This window comes from Mirounga angustirostris, unplaced genomic scaffold (genome assembly GCF_029215605.1).
Source record: "Mirounga angustirostris isolate CCGP_5_RB_7025 unplaced genomic scaffold, mMirAng1.0.hap1 SCAF_17, whole genome shotgun sequence".
NCBI classification, from domain to species: Eukaryota; Metazoa; Chordata; class Mammalia; order Carnivora; family Phocidae; genus Mirounga; species Mirounga angustirostris.
Window position 1 is genome coordinate 48,224,607 of NW_026991725.1, and position 25,845 is coordinate 48,250,451.

The 25,845-nt window shown below is 46.1% G+C and overlaps 1 protein-coding gene across 4 annotated transcripts in view; it reads right to left on the bottom strand.

The window, feature by feature from the left end:
• The window catches only part of MYH10 (myosin heavy chain 10), a 124,959-nt gene that overhangs the window by 77,629 nt on the left and 21,485 nt on the right, over positions 1-25,845 (bottom strand). For 3 of the 4 annotated variants that reach the window (XM_045889878.3, XM_045889876.3, XM_045889879.3), the window contains exons 3-6: positions 25,507-25,663; positions 17,906-17,933; positions 2,370-2,472; positions 1,761-1,790 (exon numbers count right to left, since the gene is read on the bottom strand). In XM_045889878.3, coding sequence (XP_045745834.1) covers positions 1,761-1,790; positions 2,370-2,472; positions 17,906-17,933; positions 25,507-25,663 — 318 coding nt within the window. The remainder of the gene's footprint in view (positions 1-1,760; positions 1,791-2,369; positions 2,473-17,905; positions 17,934-25,506; positions 25,664-25,845) is intronic. The other variant, XM_045889877.3, reaches the window with a different exon arrangement.

Below are 25,845 nucleotides of genomic sequence, written 5' to 3' on the forward strand. Positions count from 1 at the left end.
CTTCATGTGGCCGTCTGGTGACAAAACGCCAGAAATGTATCCAAATGGTTCCTGGGACCTTGAGCGAGTTTTGCCCATAGAGTTCAATGTAAATTCACAACCCGGGGATGTGAAACCAAAGGAAGCACTGTGCCGAGTACAGACTTGCGACATAACAACTGCCTTATGGAGGTCCTTCTCAGAATGGGGTGAGGGAGTCCCCGGGAACGGGGAGGAAGTGTGGGCAGACACGGAATTTCTCAGCATGACCCCCTCCGGGGTCACTACCACTCAGGGGTACCTCCTATTCTTCAAGCGGGCTGGGGAAGCAAAGTTGAGAACAGGTGCTCTTCTCAGGTTTCTAGAAACACAAGCACAGCTAGTGCTAGACTAGACGACTGTGAAAAGAAACGTGGGGAAAAGCAGCACCAAAGCTTCTGGGCCGTGACTTCATGCAGCAAGACATGCACACCGACAACACAGGGAAGCGCGGCAGAGGAGGTGCGGGAAAACCCGCTCCCCAGGGACTCCTGCGACCCAAAGACCCAAAGGAAAACCTCGGGGTCGGCATGCGACTCACACACAACGGGGATCCACGCTGTAGTTTAAAATGACATCGAAACAAAATGTTAGTGGTAACGATGTACGTAATTCCACATCGTGGATTTGGAAAACCCAAATCTGTCAATTATTTCACACCGTTTCACGAGTGACCTGAGTACACATTAAAAGGTCATTTTAGCATGCACCTCTAGGGCACAAAGAAGAGCTAATTTCTGGGCTAGGGGTTCCTTCTGTAATTGGCCAAAAAGCCTCTAAGCATTCTCTCGGATAACAATTATTTCATTAACCTTTCCAATTTGGATGAGTGATCTGCTCTAGAGCTAAAGGAACAAAAGAACATCACAGGCCCTCATAGGTAGAGGACGGCTCTGCTGTCCGACAACTTAAGAATTTTAAGAAAGATACCTGAAAAATCTTGGTATCTAGGACTATTCTTGTAGATACTTATGATCATTTCTTTATATTAATAAATATAAGTATATATAAATGTATTCGCTCGAAATCACTGCACTTGTGGGAGACAGACTGAAACCATTCCAGTGCCGGGGAAAGGGTTAAGTGCAGGACAGACGTCCCTTTCTGTCTGAGGCATCTGGCCTGGTGCTGCCCTTCCTCTCTTCCTGGGTAGCAGGAAATGCTCTGGCCGGTGAGCTGTCCGTGGCTATGCTCTGGGGAGCCAGTAGGGGGGGCATTCTCCAATCAGGAAGAAAATTCCTCCACTACCTGCCCTGGATAAAGAAAATGCTAACTTTATATATTAAATCATTAAGGCCTTTAAGGCCCAAACACATACGGGCCATAAAACATTAACAGATTAGAAATGTGTTAACCCAAAAGGTACTTTTCGAGTTACAGCCCCAGACTCAAAATTTAACGTCCGGCACAAAGCTGGCCTTCTGTGTATTTAAGGGGAATCGAAGTAATTCCACCTGCTCTTTGACATTCGAAACCCCGAGGGTTCAGGCTTCATAAACATGTGATTCAATGTCATGATAAAAGGGTAAATAAATATTAAAACTCATCTAGAAAACAAATTTAAAGCAAGAGGGCATGCTGCTTGCAAAAGAATACATCTCTAAGCGACATATTTCCAAAATTAAGTTTCCACGAGGGATGTCACTCAGGACTGACTGTATTTGCTTCTAACAGAGACTCAGTCTAGAGACAGAAATTAGTGCGAGCATTCAAGACTAAGAAGCATAAAGAAAAGCACTTGCCTGATGTTTCACTGGTTTAGGCGATTCCTGCTGTTTGTTACAAACAGATAAACGCAAACGTTAGCCAGTTTGGGTCTTTCCCTGAGCAGGGAGCCCCATCCAAAGCACCAGGTCAATGTGCAGCTCAGAACCGTGAAAGCAGGTGTGGCTGGGTCATCTACCACTCCCACTCCTGCAGACCTACAGATTAAGGATAACGGACTCTCCTGTTCTTATCATCATCAACGGTCCCCAAATGTCTATCCCCACCGCAAGCTGTGGTCCGCTTTCAGGAAGAACCGCTAAAGATACTCGAAGACCTTCCTTCGGTGGAAATAAGAATTCTTCATAATCACTGCTTATCAGTCGTTAACAGTTCTTCCCGAAGCTTTGCGAGGAATTAGGCTTCAAGCTATAACCGTTAATTCCAGTTGGCCTGTGCGAATACCTAGTTAATAGCAATTTCCTGGTCAACTTGCTCCCTCCTGAGCGGAGGAATTTTCTGGGTGGGGGTGGGAGCAGACAAGGGAGCTGTGAGTTCCAGCAGTATGCTGTGCTTCCTGATGCTTGTTTCTGAAATTACAAAAGAATGAGCCTGAGACGTAAACAAACAACAGAAGGAAAACTTACAGGAATATTATGGTCCTTCCGTCCTTTATGCGAAGAAGCAACGTGAGCAAGGTACTGAATGACTTTCTTAGTATTTTCTGTCTTCCCAGCACCCGATTCACCCCTGAAAGAGACAGTAGCACAGGACACCTTGAAGAAAGCAGAGCACACACATTCCCAAATTACAACGGACAAAATTAAATGGAGTTGGGACAAGACTTGGTAGAAAGTAAGAGGAGTGTAAGTAGGGAAAAAAACCTACCAGCAGAAGTTAGAAAATTATTTTTTTTAAATGGTATTAAATTAACCCTAACTTCCCCCCCCCCCCCCGAAGATGCCAGTAAGACACAGGATAGGGTTCACAACACTAACGCTGTTTTTTCTTGGAGTTTGGGGGTTCCACCAGAGAGGTGACGTTTATTATAAAAGTTCATGAAAACGATTCCCCGGCTCCAGAAACCCAGCCAAAAGTGGAAACAGGACTCCCGAAAGAGTGAAGATGATTGAATCTGAAGATGCTAAAAGGACTCTGGGATGCCCACTGATGCTCAACTTCAAGTCCAGGCAAGGTTTTCTCAGCACATCCCCCCCAAACCAGCTGACAATTGTTCGTTCCCCCACGCTACCGACACGGAAACTTGTACACACCTCATCAAACCTCCTCCCGCGGACTGCTGGCTTCACATCCCAGCCTCCCCGAGGCAGGGAGCAGGACCCTGTGCAAGTGTTTACTGTGATTTGTGTTTGAGTTTATTGTGCATTTGTGTTTGTGTTTACTGTCCATTTGTGTTTGAGTTTATAGTGCATTTGTGTTCGTTTGAGTTTACAGTGCATTTGTGTTTGTTTGAGTTTACAGTGCATTTGTGTTTGAGTTTATTGTGCATTTGTATCTGTGTTTACTGTGCATTTGTGTTTATTTGAGTTTACTGTGCATTTGTGTTTATTTGAGTTTACTGTGCATTTGTGTTTGTTTGTGTCGGCTTCTTTCTAATCCATGTAACCTTGTGCAGCGTCGACAGGAAGCCAGTATGCAATTTGTAGAGAAAAGGAACACTATGACTTTTGTTATGAACTGGGACAAATGCCGCTGCTTTATATGTTTTATGTTTAAAAACAAGGCTGGCACATTTCAAAGGCTGCTTTTTATTTCTACTCAAGGACTGATCTTGAAATTCAGGTAAGCTGCTAGGCACAGGGATACCGAAGTTATGGCCTTTCTGTTCAAATGCTTAAGGCGCCCTAAGATCTGATAAAAGCGAACCTATCCTCACAATTGAGAAAAATCTCAATTTGGAATAAAAGAAAAACGTTAATATCTCATTAGGTATTTCATTAAAAAAAAAAGCCCCAGAAAAAAAACCACATAAACAAAAAACCCTAGAAAACAGAAGAAAAGCACCAGAAACCCAAAAATATTACTATACACGTGGCTGGCTAATAATCCTCTTAAGTTTGTTTTATCAAAGGCTTGAAAGTCTAATTTTTCTAGTAAGCTCTGACCCTTCCTTGGAAGTATACTCAGAATTGTACTATGAACTGGCCACAACCTAAATTTTTCAGGTTTACTGCTTCCATTATCTTAATTCTCTGCACCCAGATACCTACAATGTCAACTGCAGAGGGTTTGGGTCCCCTTGTGTGTTTTACCATCTAGAAATTTTGAATCGTAGGTACTCAAATAGACCAAATTTTCTTTTAAGGGTTTTCTGTCTACTGTTTGTGCTTAAAAAGGCCTTTCCTGCACCAAGATTATATCCATCTATGTTCTCATTTTTATAACATCTATTATTATTAAATCCATCTGTATTTTCTTCCAGAACTTTGATGGTTTCATTTCTTACAATGAAATCTTTAATCCATCAAAAACTTATAGTTTGGCATAAAAATATCATCTAATTTTGTCCCCAAATGATTCAGCCCACATCCTAGTATCAGTGGTTGACAAGGACGCTTATTATCCTGTGATCTGAAATATTATCTTATATTTACTTCTTATACATACAGCTTATTCTAAGGCCAGAACCATATTGCAATAGTTTTGAACTATAACTAACCAGAGGGGCGCCTGGGTGGCTCAATTGTTAAGCGTCTGCCTTCAGCTCAGGTCATGATCCCAGGGTCCTGGGATCGAGCCCCACATCGAGCTCCCTGCTCCGCGGGAAGTCTGTTTCTCCCTCTCCCACTCCCCTTGCTTGTGTACCTGCTCTCGCTATCTCTCTTTGTCAAATAAATAAATAAAATCTAAAACAAACAACAAAAAAGAACCAAAGCACCCAGCATTGTTCTTTAAACAAACCAAAAAAACAAGCAGTCTCTGAAGTTTATTTTTGCAGATAAACTTCAAATAATTTTGTTCTGCTATGCCTCCCCCATCTCTTGCCCCACAAATAAAAAAACAAGAGGGCGCCTGGGTGGCTCAGTTGGTTAAGTGACTGCCTTCAGCTCAGGTCATGATCCTGGAGTCCCGGGATCGAGTCCCATATCGGGCTCCTTGCTCAGCAGGGGATCTACTTCTCCCTCTGACCCTCCCCCCTCTCATGTGCTCTCTCTCTCTCATTCTCTCTCTCAAATAAATAAAATCTTTAAAAAAATAAATAAATAAAATAAATAAAAAAACAAGAGGTGGCGTTCTGGAGTAATATTAATATGCATTTTTTTTTTTTTAAGGAGAGACGAGGTCTTCATCTCTATCTCTTGGGTAAATTTTGTGTTTTCTATGTTCACAATAAGCGAGGACCATGTTTGTCTTTGAAATCCTAGTGCCCAGCACAGTAGGGGCTGAATAAATGAATACAGGTCCTGTACATGTTTTGTTTTGAAAGATTTTAGTTTATTTATTTATTCATGAGAGACAGAGAGAGAGAGAGAGGCAGAGGGAGAAGCAGGCTCCCAAGGAGCAGAGAGCCCGATGCCTGACTCGATCCCAGGACCCTGGGATCATGACCTGAGCCGAAGGCAGACGTTTAACTATCTGAGCCACCCAGGCGCCCCTGCACATGTTTTATTAAATTTATTCCTAGGCTCTTTTTTATATTTTTTATTCCTGCTATAAACGTCCTCATATTTTCTACCTGGCCCCCACTGCCGCTGGGATAAGGTAGTTATTGCATTCACTCAACAAATACTTAAAAATCAACCACAGAGTGTTGGTCATTCTCCTGAGTACAAGAGCCAGAGGGTGAACCTTTGTCTCCATCCTTGCTCAAGTTCAGGAGAAAAGAGAGAAGATAAGCCACAAAAAAACAAACAAGAGAATGCAGGATGTGAGGAAGGCCTTTAAGGCAAGGAGGTGGGGGTGGGGGGTGGGGGGTGGGAGGAAGAGAGGAGCAGAGGACACCTCCCTGGAGACACAATGGTTTGGGGAGAGCCTCTGGAAAAGGGAGAGCGGGCTAGTGAAATCGGGGGCACCACGATCAGGAGGATGGAGCCGAACGCAAAGGTCTTTGCCAGGGACCAGGGCGCAGGTGCAGATGTGGGATGCAAGGCAAACCACCAGCGAGGGAGAGAGCTGCAGGGGCTCCTAGTGGCAGCAGGAAGCTCCCCGAGTCCCTGGGAGAGAATCCAGATTTTATTCCAGCGTAATTTCTCAAGAGCTAGGATGGTGGTTTTTCTCCGTTTTGTTCACTTTATTCAAAATACTCAGTGTTTCAAGGCTAATCACGATGTTGGCGGTTGGCTTCAAACAAATAATTTTTCTGTTATGCGGAGAAATGAGCCTCTCATTTAGACTGATGATGACTTGCCTCGAAAGCAGTTCTGATTGTTCCCTTTCTGCTTAGTTGTGCCTCTGCGGTTTCTCCACTAAAACACTTCAGTGCGTCCTTCATGCGTCTTTCTGCCTCCCTGTCACACTCCCCGGGTGCTACTTCAACAATGCTTATAATCTCGGCTACATTTCTGTATGTTTCAGGTCTAAGGGGACTTGGACACAGAAGACACTGCTTCGAAGACAGGTATTACGAGCGGGCTCCCGAGAGAGGAGATGGGGAGCTGCATATCCCCCGTCTTATATATTTTTTTAAAGATTTTATTTATTTATCTGAGACAGAGAGAATGAGAGAGACAGAGAGCACATGAGAGGGGGGAGGGTCAGAGGGAGAAGCAGGCTCCCCGCCGAGCAGGGAGCCCGATGCGGGACTCGATCCAGGGACTCCAGGATCACGACCTGAGCCGAAGGCAGTCGCCCAACCGACTGAGCCACCCAGGCGCCCCCCCCCTTTTTTTTTTTAAAGATTTTATTTATTTATTTGAGAGAGAGAGAATGAGAGACAGAGAGCATGAGAGGGAGGAGGGTCAGAGGGAGAAGCAGACTCCCTGCCAAGCAGGGAGCCCGATGCGGGACTCGATCCCGGGACTCCAGGATCATGACCTGAGCCGAAGGCAGTTGCTTAACCAACTGAGCCACCCAGGCGCCCAGTATCCCCCGTCTTAAAACGTGGACGGTAGCTGCTAACGCAGAAGACTGCGGTGAAGAAAGAACATGGGCCACCTGAGGCACATCACCAGCATCCAGTGAACATCACCCATTACTGTCCACTCAACTGCTCCCCCACCGCTCAGGGGATAAGTAATTTGGGTTACTGAGCCCCGAATTACTTTACGCATCTATAGCGTTTGCGTCAATGGTTAAGAATGTGGGTTATGGTGTCAAGATGACCTGCCCACATTGAAATCCTGTCCACCGCTTTCTAGCTCTGGGGCTTTGGGCGAGTGACTCAGCTCTCTGGGCTTCAGTTTATACTCTCTTCAATGAGAGACTAAGGAATTCAGAGGCCCAGGAGCACACACATAAGATGCCTAGCACTGCCCTCGGCCAAAAGGCTCTCGGTAAATGACAATAGGGCTAGTAAGTAGGTATGATGAGGATGAAGGTATTAACAGAAGTAAAAAAAAAACAAAAACCAAAAAACAGATAATCCCCAATGTGTATATGAAAGAGGCGGCAGGATCAAAGGCATAGAATTAGAGTTCTTGGAAACAATTTTTAAAAAAGGAAATGGCACATCCGTCCCAGACAGAGGCAGAGAAATAAAAGCAGCTAGGACAGAAGTAAAGACTCGAGGGAGCCAAATGGAAAGCTCAACAGAGATCTCCCTGAGAAAATCAGTTAGGAGAATCCTCAGAGAGGAGAGCAACAGACCAGGACCTCAGAGCCAGGACGATAAAAGGCTCTGATCTCGTTTCCACCAACAAAACCAGATCCACTGATGAAGTTGCTCTACAGTGGAGAAGCTGCTGGGGTCCGTGCTGGTCCACGCGATGGAAGCGTGAGCTCAACGAGAAGGCACAGGAAGGAGCAGCTCCTACAGAACACTGGGACACAGAATATCAGGGGTTTCTAGCCTGGAGGTATTCCGGTTTTCTAGAGAGGTCTATGGCCCTCAGTGGCTTCTCAAAGAGGTACGCAATCCAAAGCGAAACGTAAAAACCAACGGCGCTAAGAGGGGGGAAGCAGATCGTTAATAGGTGATCAATTCTGGGATCTCTCTCGGAGTCCCTTCTGGACCACGGGTACATTTCCCCAGCGAGAAACTCCTCACCCAGATCTTAAATGCTTCTGTTTTTCTTCTCTGGATACATCAACTTCAGTCTAGTTTCAAAAACACCCTCTGCCTGAAGGTCTCGCTTCAGATGACCTCCATCTGAAAACCAACCACACGTACCCTACACACGATATTAGCTGATGATTTCCTACAGTTTCAAAACTCTGTTCTCTTAGAAAGCAGCTTACTAGCAACAGCAGAGGTTTTGCGGTCAAGACAGGTGTGGGTTCGGTCCTCCATCCCACTAACACCAGGGTCGTCCTTGGATACCAGGACCTGTAATTGGAGCTAAGAGGGCTACTGCAAAGATTCATGGAGGGAACACTTGCAAAGAGATTAGTCCCTTTGCTGGCATATTTGCCGAGAACATTTTAAACTTCTATTCACAAGCTGATTTGCATACTTCCTTCTCCCCTGTAATTTAGCTATCTTTGAGATGCACCTACAATAATCTAAAAAATTCCCCCAGTTTTAAGACTTGAGCACTTCTAAAGCAAAGGATCATCCGAAAAGCAAACTGTGGTCTAGAGAAGCTGACGGTCTGGCCTGGGGTCACAGAGCTAGCTCGGGATGGAAAGAAAGAACACCAGACATCTATAGGACAGCATGATGACTTTTCAACTACACCACATTACTGCCTTAGATGTGTGCTTTAAATATATTTTTAAAGCAGTTTTAAAGATTGAGGGGCGCCTAGGTGGCTCAGTCGTTAAGCGTCTGCCTTCGGCTCAGGTCGTGATCCCGGGGTCCTGGGATCGAGCCCCACATCGGGCTCCCTGCCTGGCGGGAAGCCTGCTTCTCCCTCTCTCACTTCCCCTGCTTGTGTTCCCTCTCTCGCTGTGTTTCTCTGTCAAATAAAGAAATAAAACCTTAAAAAAATATATATATATATATAAATAAAGCCGTTTTAAAGATTGAGAGGAACGTATAGGCTTCCCATCTACCCTATGTGCCCGCACATGCACAATCTCCTCCATTAAACATCACTAAAATGGGACATTTTTTTACTAAGGATGACCCTACAGCATCACGATCGCCCAAAGTCCATAGTATCATTAGGGTTCACTCCGGGTGTCGTACATTCTATAGGTTTAGACAAATATGTAACGACTCGTATCTATGATTATAATATCAAATGGGATATTTTCACTGCCCTAAAAATCCTCTGCGCTCTGCCTGTTCATCTTCCCTCCCTCCTATGCCCCCTGCACTCACTGTCTCTATGGTTGGAATCAGACAGGATGGAGCCTTCTCAGATTGGCTTCTTTCACGTACTAGTATGCATTTAGGGTTCCTCCAGGTCTTTTATCGCTTGAGAGCTCATTTGTTTTCAGAGCTGAATAAGACTCCGTTGTCTGGATGTACTACAGTTTATTCATTCACCTGAACGTGCTGGTTGCCTCCTAGTTTGGGTAATTATGTAAAAGGCAGGTTTTTGTGTTGGTATAAGCTTAACCCCAATGGGTAAATACTAAGGAGTGTGACTGGTGGGTCATGGTAAGAATATGCTTAGTTTTGGGGCACCTGGGTGGCTCAGTCGGTAAAGTGTCTGACTCTTGATTTCGCTCAGATCATGAGATCGAACCCCACGTCGGGCTTCATGCTGGGAGTGGAGCCTGCTTAACATTCTCTTTCTCCCTCCACACTGAGCCCCAAACACTCGCTCTCTCAAAAAAAAAAAAGAGTATGCTCAGTTAAGAAACCGGCAAATGGTCTTCCAGAGTGACTGTACCATTTTGCATTCCCATCAGCAACGAACAAGCAAGCGTTCCTGTTGCTCCACATCCTCATCAGCATTTGGGGTTGTCAAGGTTCCAGACGCTGCTACTCTAGTAGGTGTGTAGAAGAGGATACATGACATGGAACACCTTTCCATAGGCTCTTTGGCCATCTGTGTTATGTTCTTCAGTGAGGGGTCTGCTAAGATCTCTGGCCCATTTTTTAACGAGGTTGTTTGTTTTCTTATTTTTAAGAGGGTTTTGGTTTTTTTTTTTTTTTGTATGTTTTGGATAACAATCCTCTTTATGTGTCTTTTGAAAATATTTTCTCCTAATCAGTAGCTTATGTTTTCATTATCTTGACAGTGTCTTTTGCAGAGAAGTTTTTAATATTAATGAAGTCCAGCTTACTATTTCTTTCATGGATCACATGGTTACTGTTGTATCCAAAAAAGCATCACCACACCCAAGATCATGAACATTTCCTCCTCGGTTATCTTTTAATAGACTCCATGCCTTGTGCAGAGCCCAACATGGGGCTTGGACTCACGACCCTGAAATCAAGCATTGGACGCTTAACCGACTGAACCACCCAGGTGCCCCCCCTACAGTATCTTATAGCAGCTTTATAGTTTGGGTTTTACATTTAGCTCTGTGATCCATTTTTTAGTTCAGTTCTGTGAAGGGTGTAAGGCCCGCACCTAGATGCCCCCCCCTTTTAACATAGGATGTCCCACTGTCCCAGCACCTTTGTTAAAGGGCTTATCTTTGCTCCAAGATGTTACCTTTGATCCTCTGTCAAAAATCAGTTGACTGTGTTGCTGGGGCCTATTTTGGGGGTTTAGCTAGTTAATTAATTCTACTGATTTGGTTATTTTAAAGCTTTCAATGCAGGTTTCTCAGAGCAAGAACTAACGGTTCTAAATCCAGGCTGGCTCGGTCAGCACCACTTAATGTATCTGAATAGGATAAAATTCCTTAAGAAATCTCATCACGTCCCGAGAGAAGGCCAATGTGAAGCAACCACTGTTTTACAAGTGTTACATGATTAAATATACTTAAAAGGAGAACAACTTGAGTTAACCAGTAGTTAGATGGTCATAAATGAAAATAGATTATCTTTAAAAAAGGAGCTTAGAGAACAGAATCATTTCCTTACCAAGGTGGACTACTCTGTGAATTTTAATTCTAATGAGAGGAAAGTCAACATAAGGATACGCTCTTAATAGGATTTCACTGCCGATGACATGGGATCAAACGTGGAGAACACGGCTTTCGCATGATAAAGGAAACCCTGAGTGTCTTCACCAGAGACTTGGGCAAGACACGAGAACAAGGACCATGCAGGGGGCTGGACCCGTAAGTGGGGGCCCACGCTGCTTGGCCTGGGTCTGCAGAGGGAAAGCTGGCTGGAGAGTAGTAGGCAGAGGAGGCCAGAGGGGAAATGAAGATGCTCATCCTTTTGGAGGAAAAGTAGACAGTAAGTGATTAAAATAGTAAAGCTTAGAGAGAAGCTATCAAACTACCTAAGTATATTATTAACAGCAACAACAACAACAACAACAACATTGCTTCCAGGGCGCCTGGGTGGCTCAGTCGGTGTAATGTCCAGCTCTTGGTTTCAGCTCAGGTCATAATCTCAGGGTCATGGGATCGAGCCCCACATCAGGCTCTACGCTCGGTGCAGAGTCTGCTTTAGGATTCTCTCCCTCTGCCCCTCCCCCGCTGCTTGCACACTCTCTAATAAATTTTTTTAAAATGTTGCTTCCCACTATTTTTCTTTGCAATACTATGTAATCGTATCACAAAGATACTATTAATAGAAAATAACTACTATGTAAATTGACTAAATACTTAATCTCACACAGGAAACTTAAGTAGCTTGGCTGTGTGTGGTTTTAAAAGATCCCGGTTATATATTCTTGGACTTCTTTATTTGGTGGGTACTCAAAGGCACTCCAGAACGGATCCTAGTCTCTCAAATCTAAGATACACTGTTTCACATTTTCATATTTCTCAAGTCACAATGTAGCTTATAATAGATATGAACCAGAAAAATATTATTAAATATCATAACCAGGGGCATCCAAGAATTAAAAAAATGTGCCGAAGCTAAAAGAGGTGAGGGTACGGATGTGCTGGGGAACTTTCTTCCAGGGCGACAGTAATGCTCTCTATCTCGACAGAGGTTCAGGTTACAGAAGTAGCTCTGCAAACGGACATTTAAGACTTGCGCATTTCATTATACACAAATTTTAGCTCCAAAGATAAAGACGTAAATATTGGACTTCAGCTAATATTATGTACACTGAGGTGTTTAAGCGGAAGTATACTGATGTCTGTAACTGAACTTGAAATAAATCAAATGAAGGGATTGGTAGCTCATCAAAGCGGTATAAAAATTACTTTAAACTGAAAATATCTATCAGCGGCCACAGAAGGAAACATCACCTAACCTTAAGCAGAGCCTCCTGAAAATCTAGCTGCCATTCATCCCAAGGAGTGTCCTGACTGGGAAAAGACAGACCCAGGAAGTACAAAGTCAGCCGTCTGTCAGCATGCTAAAGCCCAACAGAACCCTCCACACTTTCTCCCTGAAGCCCTAATCCTCCTTTTTTGATCAAGTTTAGCATATAAGCCTTTTATTTCTGGTTATTCAGCAAATGCTCAGCACTGAGTACTCCCATGTGCGTGTGTAGGTAAACATAGTCTTTTCTCCTATTAATCTATGGCTAATTTGTGAAGCCCCGGGTGCAAGACAGAAGGTGGAAAAGGAAAAATATTCCTCCCGACAAACAATAAAATGGATCGATGGATGGACAGAAGATGAACAGATCAATATATCATACAGCAAATACAGTGAAGTATTAATGGAAGAATCTAGGTTGAGGGATATATGGATCTTGGCTCAAAATTCTTTCAACTCTGCTTTAGATTTGAAAATATTCACAATAAGATGCTTGGACAAGTTAAAGGGAAGAAAGAAAAGGTTCTTACCGACTGCTACTTTGTGCTCAAGAAGAGAGAACCAGACGCTAGGAGACTCACCTCAGAAATCCAAACCTATTAATTTAGGACAAAGGAGTCTAAAAATGACCCTGTCTAATTACAGCTGCCTGCAGAGGTCACTTCTGGTAACAAAAGTGAATTAGTGTTCACTAACTTTTCTTTCTATCAACAGAAGTCATTCTCTCCCTGAGTGTTTTCCTGCTTCCAGACAAAAAGTCTCATCAAAAGTGGTCACCCAGGAGCGCCTGGCTGGCTCAGTTGGCTGAGCGTCTGACTCTTGATTTCAGCTCAGGTCATGAGCTCAGGGTCGTGAATTTGAGCCCCGCATCGGGCTCCACACTCAGTATGGAGTCTGGTGGAGATTCTCTTTCCCTCTCCATCTGCCCCTCCCCCCACTCACTGCTTGCACACGCACTCTCACATTCTCTTAAATAAAACAATAATAAACTCAGCCAAGCTCCCAAACCACAACCACCCACTCGAGGAGGAGAGGTCCGAGTACTACTGTATGTGGGGCTATGGTCACCAGACTCTGCAGACAGGCCACACACACATGCTCTTTCGCCCTAGCTCATGAGCAGAATGTAGCTCCTTTATTCTACTCATTTCATGGAGAGTTCCAATGCCTAAATTCCTGTGTGACTGTTAACTGATGGTGTATAATGAAGAATGTGGCTGGTCTTTGTCCCTGGTTCCTGAGAGGGAACCTCTAAGTCCTTGGCAAGTCTGTCATTCATGGTGGGCCCTGAGCTTTTGCTTACGAGGGGACTCACAGAGGGCCCCTAGATAGTTCCAGGATGAGCGCTGGCCATACTGGAAGACCAGTCGAGTGATCAGAGGTTTGGGCATTGAGCCATGGAAATCATCCCAATATCCTGGGAGAGGAGAGGGCCTAGAGACTGAAATCAAATACACGGCCAATGATTCAATCAATCATACCTGCTTAACAAAGCCCCTTAAAAACTCTAGACTCCACAGCTCGGGTGAGCTTCCTCGTTGCTGATGAACATCGGTGTGCTGGGGGGGGGGGATGTCCAGAAGATAGGGAAGGTTCACATTTGGGACCCTCCCAGGCCTCACCCTGTCTCTCGTCTGGCTGGCTCTGATTTGTCATCCTACTGAACTATCAAAGTCAAGTGGGTAGCAACCCCCAAATCTGTAGCTGGTTGGTCAGAGGTGCGGATGGCCTGGGACCCCCTAAGCTTATGGCTGGGGTCCACAGTGTGAGCACTGCGTGGAGGAGTAGGCCCTGGGCGGTCTGTGTCAACACTGCACTGCAATGGATAATCTTTAAGACACTTGCAGATCAGGTTCTAAATATAACTGACTTTTTTGAAAAACACAAGCCAGTGAAATAAAAAACAAAAGAAAGCAAGAAGTGAGAGGACTATTCTAGAATACAGAATTGAAACGAAGAGACCTAAGGCAAGGGTCGTGGATTTTAAAAGTTATAAAAAGGGGCGCCTGGGTGGCTCAGTCGTTAAGCGTCTGCCTTCGGCTCAGGTCATGATCACTGGGTCCTGGGATCGAGCCCCGCATCGGGCTCCCTGCTCAGCGGGAAGCCTGCTTCTCCCTCTCCCCCTCCCCCTGCTTGTGTTCCCTCTCTCGCTGTGTCTCTCTGTCAAAAAATAAATAAAATCTTTAAAAAAAAATTAAAAAATAAAAAATAAATAAAAGTTATAAAAAATATGTTGAGCACTATTACTGGAAATTGGATCCTACGTTAGATATTATGGAACCAATATTGACCTTCTAAGTGTGATGACAGTCTGCGGTTATGTGAGAACGCCCTCGTCCTTGGGAGACACCTGCTGCAGAATCTCAGGGTGTCAGGAGGTCTGCAATCAATTTGCAAATGGTTAAAAAAAAAAAAGTGCTGGTATGCATAGAGAGGAAACTGACAAAGTGAAGGGTATATAGCCATTTAAATTATCATTCTGTCAACTTAAAGTAGGTTTGAATTTTTTAAAAATAAAAACTTGGGGAAAACGCATCAGCAAAAGTTTCAAAAAGGGAAAGAAATGAAGAAAATGTGATAAAAAATGTAAAATCATGGAAGCTGGGTGATGGGCATATGGGGGCCACATACCATTCTACTTCTGTGTAGGTTTTAAGTTTCAAACTAAAATGTCTTTTAAAGATTTTTTTTTTTTTAATTTATTTGACAGAGAGAGAGAGACAAAGCAAGAGAGGGAACACAAGCAGAGAGTCAGAGGGAGAAGCAGGCTTCCCGCAGAGCAGGGAGCCCGATGCGGGGCTCGATCCCAGGACCCTGGGATCATGACCTGAGCCGAAGGCAGACACTTAACGACTGAGCCACCCAGGCGCCCCTAAAATGTCTTTTAAAAATGGTATCAGAAAGGTTTTCCCTTGAAAACATATGGTATCACCAGTAATCTATACTTTAGCCTGTTATCTTGGTTCCTCCTTCAGTAAGAGATTTGTTCTTTCGTTTGACATTTTATCAGTTTCCGAAGTACGTTCTATGTTCAGAACAGGCTGCCAGGGTCTCCGGGGTTATTAAGGAGCAATCAAGGTAAGTCACAGTTCCCACCTTTCTGTCTAGTTGTAAAACACGGTCTGGGTGACCCAAATACGGAACCCAGAATGGCAGTGGATGTAAAAAAGGGCCCGGGGAGAGAAAATCAGTGTGGGTTGGAACCTATCATGTAGGTGGGACTCGATTTGAGATTTCCTCCCCGGAGGGAAGAAGGGAAGAAGAGGCTAAAGGCACGAAGCCAGCCGGGATCCACAAAAGCGGGCCAGACCGGAGCTATGGGACCGGCTAGGACCAGACGGACAGAAATGTCCGACAGTGTGACCAGAAACAGGGACCTGCAGACGGAGGAGTCTGAGGACACCGAGAGATGCTGGGCCTGGAGTCCTGAAACACAGGAGCGGATAGCAGAAATCAGGAAACTGGGTGATGCGCGGGAATGTAGGTTAATTTCTCGGCATGTTGAGTTCAAGCTCACATTTGTTGCCTACTTCACACCGTATGCTCCACTTACACCAAAATCCTTGAAAATCGCCTGATGCCACTCCTCACCTGCTGTCCTCCACGCCTGCAGGCTTCATGGGGCCTCCCTTGTCCACCGGCACACGGAGTCTTCAGGAAGCCGCCAGGGAGCGTGCGAAGGATCAGGGTCCAGAAACTCATCTGGTTGCGAGCCTGCCCACCCAAGCCAGCAATGCACCGGGAGCCATAAGTACCAGCCGTGGCCGCCGCCTCCAGAGGCCTGAGCCCCCCACCCGACCCCCGGACTCTTGGGAATCCTTCAGGCTCACAGCCCTGCCATCCTTGTCCCTGTTCAGTGCCCAAGACATCAGCTCCTCGGGTCACTTTGCATTCTTACAGTCTGCTCCCACGCGGTCCTCTCTCCCGATCCCAAACCCCGCTATCCCTCCCCCACCCCGTTTCCTCTGCACGCTCCGGGACCCCCATTCCAGAGTGAGCAAAGTCACCCACATCCTCCGCCTCCTCACTGAGGGCTCCGCAGACGACCCTCCCAGGTGAGGACACCCCCTCTCTCCCCTCCCCCGCTCCCAGACCTGAGTCAGGCACAAAGTCGCTGGCATCCTGCTCACTCACCCCTCCTCTCCAGTGGTCCTGACCTCTGGGTGGATCTCACCCAGGAAGATCATTAAGAACAAAAACCTCCACTCTTGTTTCAAAAAAGAAAGCACTTTTTATTCCAAAAGAGTGGGAGGGGTATTTTCTTGGGATGAAGGACACTCCTCTAGGTGAGGTCATTTAGCTTTACGGAGGGCTGGCCCTTCAGCACTCGTGTGTGGGTGTGTACGCGTGCGCGTGGCCGAGCCCCCCCTGCATGTGAGGGACACATCCCAGGCCCCGCCCCTCGGCGCCCTCAATTCCAGGGAGCCCCCCTGCCTCTCCACCACTCACTCCCGTGGCCGCACCGCCCACTCTTCCTGTTGACACCCGTATCCCCAACGTCATTTGTTCTATTCCATCGAGGCCCCGAGCGCTCTGTCCTGACCAGTCTACTCCCTCCCAACCATCCGCTCCCCTTTGCCCGTACCCCACTGTGACAGCTTCTCGGGCCAATGTTCTCCGTTCTCTTGCTCTGCTGTCCCCCATTTGCAGAGATGCAATGGTTCCACCTTTTGATGGACTGGATCAGGTTCCACTCCACCGCTCTCCGGTGGAGGGCTGCCTACAGCAATGACCTCAACCGCCTCCCGCCTCACTCCATCTGCTCCCTGTGGCAGCGCGTCCCACACCCAGCCCGGCCTTGGCCATGTGTCTCGCTTGGGATTGGGAAGACAGCAAACGAGACAGAAGCAGGAACTCGAACAAGGCTCCCACGCTGGAGCTCGCCCGCTTGCTGCTCCTGGAACGTTGCCCCCGTGTAAAAAGCCCGGGACAGCCCGCTGGAGAACGCGAGGATATGCACAGGTGAAGGCAAGGCCCCCCAGCCTGCAGTCAGCCAGCACCCCCCACCCCAAGCCGGCCGCAGGTGCAGGAGTGGGCCCAGGTCCGCTGAACCACCCAGCTGAGCCCGACCCAATTGCCAGGAGAAGTATTTTAAGCCATGAAGTTCCAGGGTGGTTGACTGCTCAGGAAAAGCTAACTTGTACAACCCCGAGGCTAAACAAAGCTAGGAGAAAATGTACACAACAAGCAGACCGGAGCCCTCCATTTCTACCTCTCCTCCCTCCTCTTGTGTCAGATACCGGAGTTGCGACATCATGGAAAAGAGAAGCCACAGACGAGAAGTTTCCAGCCCTGCCTCCCTCCCGCCCGCCCCCCCCCCCCCATTTAAACTCGCTCACGATAAACACTCCACCACTAACAGCAAAACTCGGTCAATCTCCATCCACACCGCAGCTGGGCTGGTCTTTCTAACGATCCTTTTCCAGGCCAATCTAATGGCGTCCTGCCGTGGACACGGCTTCATTCACTCCCGACACTCTAGCACTCGGCACACGAGGCACACGACCGTCGGTCGCCTGCGCCGGGTGACGTGGACACGCTGCTGTAATGTCCAGGAGGCCACCAGGTGCGTGCGAAAACGAAAGACGTAAGTTTCACAGAGAAACACTGCGAAATGTGGGAGACGCCCGGTGTGACAGCCAAACAGGGACCCCCGATTTAAGCAACCTGTATCATCTTAGTCTTAAAATGATTAACTGCAAGGTTCACATCAAATTCTTGAAATAACTGCTCTACTTTCCCCCTCCCCCCAAACACATACACACAAAAACAATCGCTTTAGTTTCCAACAGAATCAAAAACAAGTCCGAACGTTCAATATTTACTTACGTGCAAAGAATTGACTGGTCCTCACGATCTATAAAACAAAACAAAACAAACAAAAAAACAAAATGACCATTTGCCTGGTTTTTTTTTTTTTAAGACTTCATATAATCAAGTTGCAGTCACGGCCCACATCACATTGGGAACTCCGCTCCTCTCTCGTAAGGCTTCCCCACCCCTCAGGGGGGTAAACGATGGCCCAGGCTTCGAAGGCTTTATATGCCTCGCCCAGGCTTCGAAGGCTTTATATGCCTCATCAACCTTGATGCTCAAGCCCTGCTACACATCAGCATCACCTGAGAAGCCCTATAAGGATGAGTCCCCAGGGCTCCTCCCTCACTGAATCAATTTCAGGGGGGTAGGGATTGAAACGCCCTCTCTAAGTAAGCTCCCCAGGTGATTCTGATGCAGGGTCAGGTTTGGAAACCCCCACCTTTCAGAACGGCTTCCAGAACACCCACAACCGGAGAGGAATCGTTACTAACTTGACCTTAAAGGAGAAAAAAATAGTAATAATCACACACTAAGTGGAGAAGGTTGAAGAGAGACAAACATCGGGGCGCCTGGGTGGCTCAGTTGGTTAAGCGACTGCCTTCGGCTCAGGTCATGATCCTGGAGTCCCGGGATCGAGTCCCGCATCGGGCTCCCTGCTCGGCGGGGAGTCTGCTTCTCCCTCTGACCCTCCCCCCTCTCATGTGCTCTCTCATTCTCTCTCTCTCAAATAAATAAATAAAATCTAAAAAAAAAAAAATTTTATAAAAAAAAAAGAGAGAGACAAACATCTGCATGAAGTTTAAGCCGTATACATCCCCAAAATAACAAAAGAACGTGCCATGGGGAAAAAAACCTCACATGATTTTAAAGTGATAAATGATTTGAGTCTTCAGCTTGGTTTTTCTTTTTTTTTTTTTTTAAAGATTTATTTATTTATTTATTTGAGACAGAGAGAATGAGAGAGCACATGAGAGGGGGGAGGGTCAGAGGGAGAAGCAGGCTCCCCGCCGAGCAGGGAGCCCGATGCGGGACTCGATCCCGGGACTCCAGGATCATGACCTGAGCCGAAGGCAGTCGCTTAACCAACTGAGCCACCCAGGCGCACCTCAGCTTGGTTTTTCAAAGGAAAGGGTGAAATTCAAACCCACGTCCAGCCCACGGATGAACCTGCAGCGTGGGATGCAGGACCTCCAGTCACTTCCGAGCCTGATTATCTATTTAACAGGAGAGAAATGTTCCTAGAGGGGGTCCCGTGGCTGCTGAGGGGTGAGGGCTGGCGCCGGTCTCTGCTACCTGTGTTGTCAACACCGCTAACCAAGGGGCCGCTGCTTAGACGGGGACTGTGCTCACAGGGCCTGGCCCAGCGACGTCTTCTGTCACCCCTGTGCTGAGCGTGCTTCCCCTGGAGTGGTTGCCATCGGGGGACCCGATAAGGGCCCCACAGTGGTTCAGGCATCAACAGCCTTTATCAGAGAGAAATCAAGAGTTCATGCACTCTATCATAATATAATTACAATAAACAAATGCACGTGTATATTCTGTGTAAACACCGAGTTCTACAAAGAGCATCCTTACCTCTGACTAGCTCCTAACCACCGTTGTATCCCTCCCTCCAGCTGCACAGGCACCATCCCAGGACCGGGCTGACCCCTGCCTCCTTTACTGGGGTTACTGGTTCTCTTTCCCAGGGGCCACGCCATGCCCTTCCTTCCACACGCCTCCCCCCGCCCAGACCCACAGACACTGTTAGCTCCCTACGTGTCCTTCCGTGCTCAGCTCAGCTGGGGCCCCTCTGGGGAAGCTTCCCAGACCTTCTCCCTCTGGCTCCTCAACGTGTCCTTCTTTTGACCCTATTCTGGAGTAGACGATGCCACCGACTGCCTGCTCCCTAGAACGTGCTGCCTGAGATCAGGCTGTCTTCTGTCCTTACTCTCATGCTGACAGTTAGCCTTGATTAGGGTGGCTGAGCGCTGGGCACTGGTGAGACCATGGGCATTGGGCTCCTGTGTGCTGGTCCCCCCACCCCGCTCTGCTGCAAACTCACTTCGCATCTATGAACGCAGTATCGATATCTTGCTGATACTAGGATTTTATCAGGTCCTTGATCATTCACTGTAAATAGGACCCTCCAGACCCCGACATTCTCTAGGTCTCAGCAACTTCTATAGAACTCCACTACGCCAAGTTTCTTATGGCTTTTCCGAACTGGTTCACACATTAAAAACATCAAAATGCATTCAAATTAACCAAAATTCAATTGCCTCCTAATTAGTTCAGAATGGCTTTCCTCCTGCCTCTGTACATACTCATTATCACTGAAGCTGGAGACCAACACAACCACCGCCTACCCTTCGATTCTGCTCCATACTTCACTCTCCATGCTTCTCACCCCCGGCCCAACCAAAAGCAGAACAACTCTGCTAGCCACACTTAATCGATCCTCCGTGTTTGTCGGTCTGGTCTTGTATGGCTTTGGGCCTCAGTTTCCCTATCTGTCCAATAAGGGTATGGGCTTGGGGCGCCTGGGTGGCTCAGTCGTTAAGCGCCTGCCTTCGGCTCAGGTCATGATCCCAGGGTCCCGGGATCGAGCCCCGCATCGGGCTCCCTGCTCGGCGGGAAGCCTGCTCCTCCCTCTCCCACTCCCCCTGCTTGTGTTCCCTCTCTCGCTGTGTCTCTCTCTGTCAAATAAATAAAATCTTAAAAAAAAAAAAATAAGGGTATGGGCTTGATCACCTCCAAGATTCTCTCCAATTGTGATCCCACCACTCCTCCCTTCCACGTCATGAATCCTCGCACTATAATGATGCACAATGACCTTGATCTCTAAAAACCCGTAAATGGAACCAAAGCCTCATACTGATATTTAAGGGAAACAATTTCACTTTCAAAAATGTAACTAGCCTTCTGAAGGCTAGTTGCAGACTCCTTTCCTGGCTCAGTGTTAGACTCCCATAAAGGTCCTCGATAAATCCACGCCGAGTTAAATCATATTTCAACGGTGGAAATGATTTCAAATCAATGACCTCGGCTCCTACCGTAAAAAACTAGAAAAAAGCAAAAGGAATTTGAATTAAATAGAAGCCAGGAAATGAGAAAGAACAGAAATCAATGAAATGGGGAACAGGAAAAAGAAAAGAAAAGGAATCGAATTCTGGTTCTTCGAGAAAAATCATATAGTTGATAAACCTCTAGGCGAACTGATCAGGAAAAAGACACAAATGACCAATATCTGAGAATAACTGCCCTGAATCCCAGTCTGACAACTACGATGAAAGGGACAACTTTTTAAAAAGACTCAAACTGCTAAAGCTCATTCCAGAAGAAATAACCTGATTGGGCCCCATTATCTATTAAAGAAATTGAATTTGTGGAACTCCTAAAATGTCAATGATACCTCAGTTAAAAAACAATCGAATGTGTAATTAAAAACCTTCCCACAAAGAAAACACACTTCACCGGTGAATTCGACACAACATTTAAGGAAAAAAATCATACCAAACTGTTCACAAAACTGAAAAGGAAGGAGTAGCTCCCAACCCCTTCTCAGAGACAAGCCTTATCCTGACACTGTGACTACAGAGACATTATAATATGAAAAAATGACAGGTATCTGTCATCAGCAAGGACACGAAAATTCTTAACACCGTGCTAGCAGATCCACTCCAGCAATACGGAGGGGGACACGTGATGAGCAGGTGGCATTTGTCCTGCAAGGCAAGGTTAGTTCAATGTCCAAAGGCAAACAATCTAACTCACTGTGTCGACAGACTAAAGAACATCCCCTAGTCATCTAACAGATGGAGAAAAAGCATTCGACAAAACTCAACATCCATTCAGGATTTTAAAACACCTGAGCAAACTAGGAATACAAGAGACTTCCGTGAATCTGGTAAACAGCAGGTTCAAACAACCCATACAACAACACTACCCTTAATGGCGGAAAACTGAACGCTGTCCCCGAGACCAGGAACGAGGCGAGGACGAATGCTGTCACCACACCTATTCAACAGTACAAGGCCAGGAAAAAATCCAAAGCATAAGACGGGAAGGACCTAGCGATGTCTCTGCAGAGGACATGATGGTCTCCACAGAAAATCCCAAACATTCGACCAAAAACCCTTGCAGAACAAGTGAGTTTTGCAAGGTTCTAAGATACACAATGCCGGGGCGCCTGGGTGGCTCGGTCGTTGAGCATCTGCCTTCGGCTCAGGTCATGATCCCAGGGTCCTGGGATCGAGCCCCGCACGGGCTCCCCGCTCGGTAGGAAGCCTGCTTCTCCCTCTCCCACTCCCCCTGCTTGTGTTCCTGCTGTCACTCTCTCTCTGTCAAAAAAAAAAAAAAAAAAAAAAGATACACAATGCCAATACGTATATTTTTAAAATATTTCTATATATCAACAGTGTGCAATTGGAAATTTTTTTAATTTAAAGTTCCATTTAACCCTAAAAAACATGAAACACTTACTTACTAGTTAAGGTGTATATTTTACTTCGGTATAAATCTAACGAGAACGGAGTTTGCGATTTTTGCCATCAAGTTTATGTCCAAGAACTCTCCTGTCATTCATTCATTCAACAAACGTCTCTTGAGCACCTACTACGTGCCAGACACACTCTGCGTTTTATTAATATGGAATCCCCTAGAATCCAAACTTAGGGGAAAAGGTCAGCTCTCTTCTGTTTTTGTGCATTAAAGAAGCAAACTCTGTTCAGTGGGACGCTATGCTCTGAATCCTCCCCTGGTCCCTTCTCTAGGTATAGATCCTCTTCACTGGCCCAGTGGCATTTAGCTGCTTTGCTCACGCTGGTAACTGAAAGCCTACATGGAGCAGCTCTGGTAGGTAGCATAAGCCATACTTTGACTACCCTAGTGTGTGTCCCAACCCAACTGCGTTGTGTAGGACGTCAGCATGTGGCCCCCGACCTATAGAGCGGAATGTGATGGAACTGTTTGGGGGGGGGGTCTGTTTGTATTTTGTGTCACACTTTTCAATTATTATGTAATGAAAACTATCAACTAATTCTTTTTAATTTTTTTAAAAGATTTTATTTATTTATTTGACAGAGAAAGAGCAAGCAAGCACAAGCAGGGGGAGAGGGAGAAGCAGACTCTGAGCAGGGAGCCCGACACGGGACTTGCTCCCAGGACCCTGGGATTACGACCTGAGCTGAAGGCAGATGCTTCACCAACTGAGCCACCCAGGCGCCCCTCTTTTTAATTTTCATATGGAATTTTATTATTGTGGAAAAGAATGTGTCACACTGCCTTGGTTTTGAATCCTAGCTCATAACCTCTTACTATCTACATTTTCTTGGGTCAAGTTTTTAACTTTTTTGTGCCTCAGTAAAATAGGGACAGCAATTCTTTTGACTTTATAGGATTGTTGTTGCAGATTACATCGTGCACATGAAACATTTAGCCCCAGTGCCTGGCACACAGAAATATTCAATAAATGTTCATTCTGGCATTAATGATGATAATATTGGTGATAATACGATATGCTGGTAAGCCACATCCTCCTTGCTCCATACGCATGTAGCTGCTCTGGCAACCCAATAATGGGACGTTAACATTTAACCACTGTTAACTATTTTGTTAGATTCAATTTTTCCATTCAACCTGTCAAGATAATTTTAAAAATCCTGTTTCTTTTCATCAAATGCATTTATTGCATTGACGTTTCACATCATCTATGCATTTCACGGGCAAGTCTCCCTCATCTTTAGGTATACTGATAAAAATGTCCCAACGGGATACCCGCTGGTGGACACCCTGGCGAAGCTGACAGCCTCCAGCACCACCCAGCACCACCCAGCACCTCCGTGCACCTTTTCTGCAAACAGCCACGAGGACGTCACGGAAGACCGTGGGATGGCACGATTCTCTGTTAAAGCTGTCCGCTATAATTTCGCTTCCCACTGAGCTAAAGGAATGTGGGGCATATTTTCATGTTGTTCTCAGGCTGTTAACAATAGATTCTAGAGTCTTCCCTGGTAGGTATGCGAAGCTCAGCAGCCTGAAGCTTCTTGGCCTTTTGAAAAGTTAGAATTGTACACGTGACCCTGCCCCCTCCCCCACCTTCTGGAAACTCCCGTTCTAGATAACACTTCAGGAACCAGACAGGGTCGACCATCTCGACTGGGAGAATGGACTCATTTCGATGAGGAAATACGGATTCAACAGAGAAGGAGTACACTTTCTCCAATTTCTTCTCCCCTATAAGGCGAAGTTTGCTCCTTCACAGAAATGCTTTTCTGTGTATATAAGGCTTATTCTTCTTCACAGAGACACAGACCCGAAAGCAAAGCAGCTGACCCTCCTTTCTCCACGATCAGCAACTCACCACAGCTGCAGGCATTTCTATGGATTCTCTGGTCTGAAACTAAGAAAGGGTGTGAAACTTCATCTTTTTTCAGCCTGAATGAACTCTGGATATTCACCTGTCCCTTCCCATCGATGACGCTCCTCTAGGTCTGAAGTACTTCCTGTCTGCCAAGGGATCTGGTCTAATGCACGTGTGAACAAGACGAGAAGTGGGTGATGGGCACTGCACTTGGTGAAGGCCCTCACACCGCCCTGCAGACTCAGACCCAGCCTCCGAGACCCGCAAGGCGGTGACAGGTGGAGGCAGCCTCTCTCGTTCCCTGAAGATCACCCACCTATTTTATAAGAACCGATAGACCTAGGGTGCCTGGGTGGCTCAGTCGGTGAAGCGTCTGCCTTCGGCTCAGGTCATGATCCCAGGATCCTGGGATCGAGTCCCGCATCGTGCTCCCTGCTCAGCAGGGAGCCTGCTTCTCCCTCTGCCTCTGTTCCTCCCCTCCTGGTCCTGCTCGCTCGCTCTGTCTCTCTCTCAAATAAATAGATAAAAAAAATCTTAAAAAAAAAAAAAGAACCGATAGGTCTTATCATACTTTATCAAGTTTCTTTTTTAAAAGATGAAAGGAGAGGGAGCGTGACTACAGATCTCACATGGCGCCAGGAAGGCCCACGTTTAATGCAGTCTTTTTGAGCGATAATGTGAAACGTGTTCAAAACTGCTATGTTCTGGTTTTCAGGAAAATATCCCTCCATAAACCATCGTGTCTAAGGTCATGATGCAAATGAATGACTCTTCCAATTTATATTTCATCCTCAATCCAAAGGTGAACAGTCGAGATCAACCAACTTGCCCTGTGCTTTCTAACTTTTGTTTTAAGACAGAAATATTTTATGATCTTTCTTTCCCCAGCAGAGCTTCTATCTACCTTTTCTATTATTCCTCCCGTGGCTCTTGCTGTTGAGTTCTAATACCTAGTGCAGGAGAGCTTCGAGCACACCGGCTTGTAGTGGATGGAGAGCAAATGTATATAAAAACTAGATGCTTTTTAATGAAAAAATGAACATGAAGTAGTTAGGAAGGCAATCATAACTTCCTCCAGAAAATGACCACACTGCCCGTTCGAATTGTAATAATTCAAAATTCTTCTACAATATACAGCTATGACTTTTCTTTTTATTTATTTATTTATTTTTAAGCTTAAAGCCCTTTGGAGAACAAATCGGGACGCATACAAAAACCCTAACCTACACTTCAGAAATTGAGTATTTAGGAGGCTAGCACTTCCAGTTACCTTGAAGCATGCATCTGTAAGCAGATTCAGAGATGGCATAGATGTGCGGTGGCACCTCGTGGCGCTTCTTCCCTCTGTACATCTCAATAATATTCTCAGAGTAAATTGGAAGATTCTTGTAAGGATTTATGACTACGCAGAAGAGTCCAGAGTAAGTCTAGAAGAAAAATAAAATACAGAGTTAAAAAAAAAACAACCTGCACAGATCAGACAGCCAGAAACCACACAGTGCCTGGAACAGGGGCCTTCAATGATCTGAAAAGGTGGTTATTAGAGAGATTTGCAAAAACGTAAAACTTGGGCACCTGGGTGGCTCAGTCGGTTAAGCGACTGCCTTCG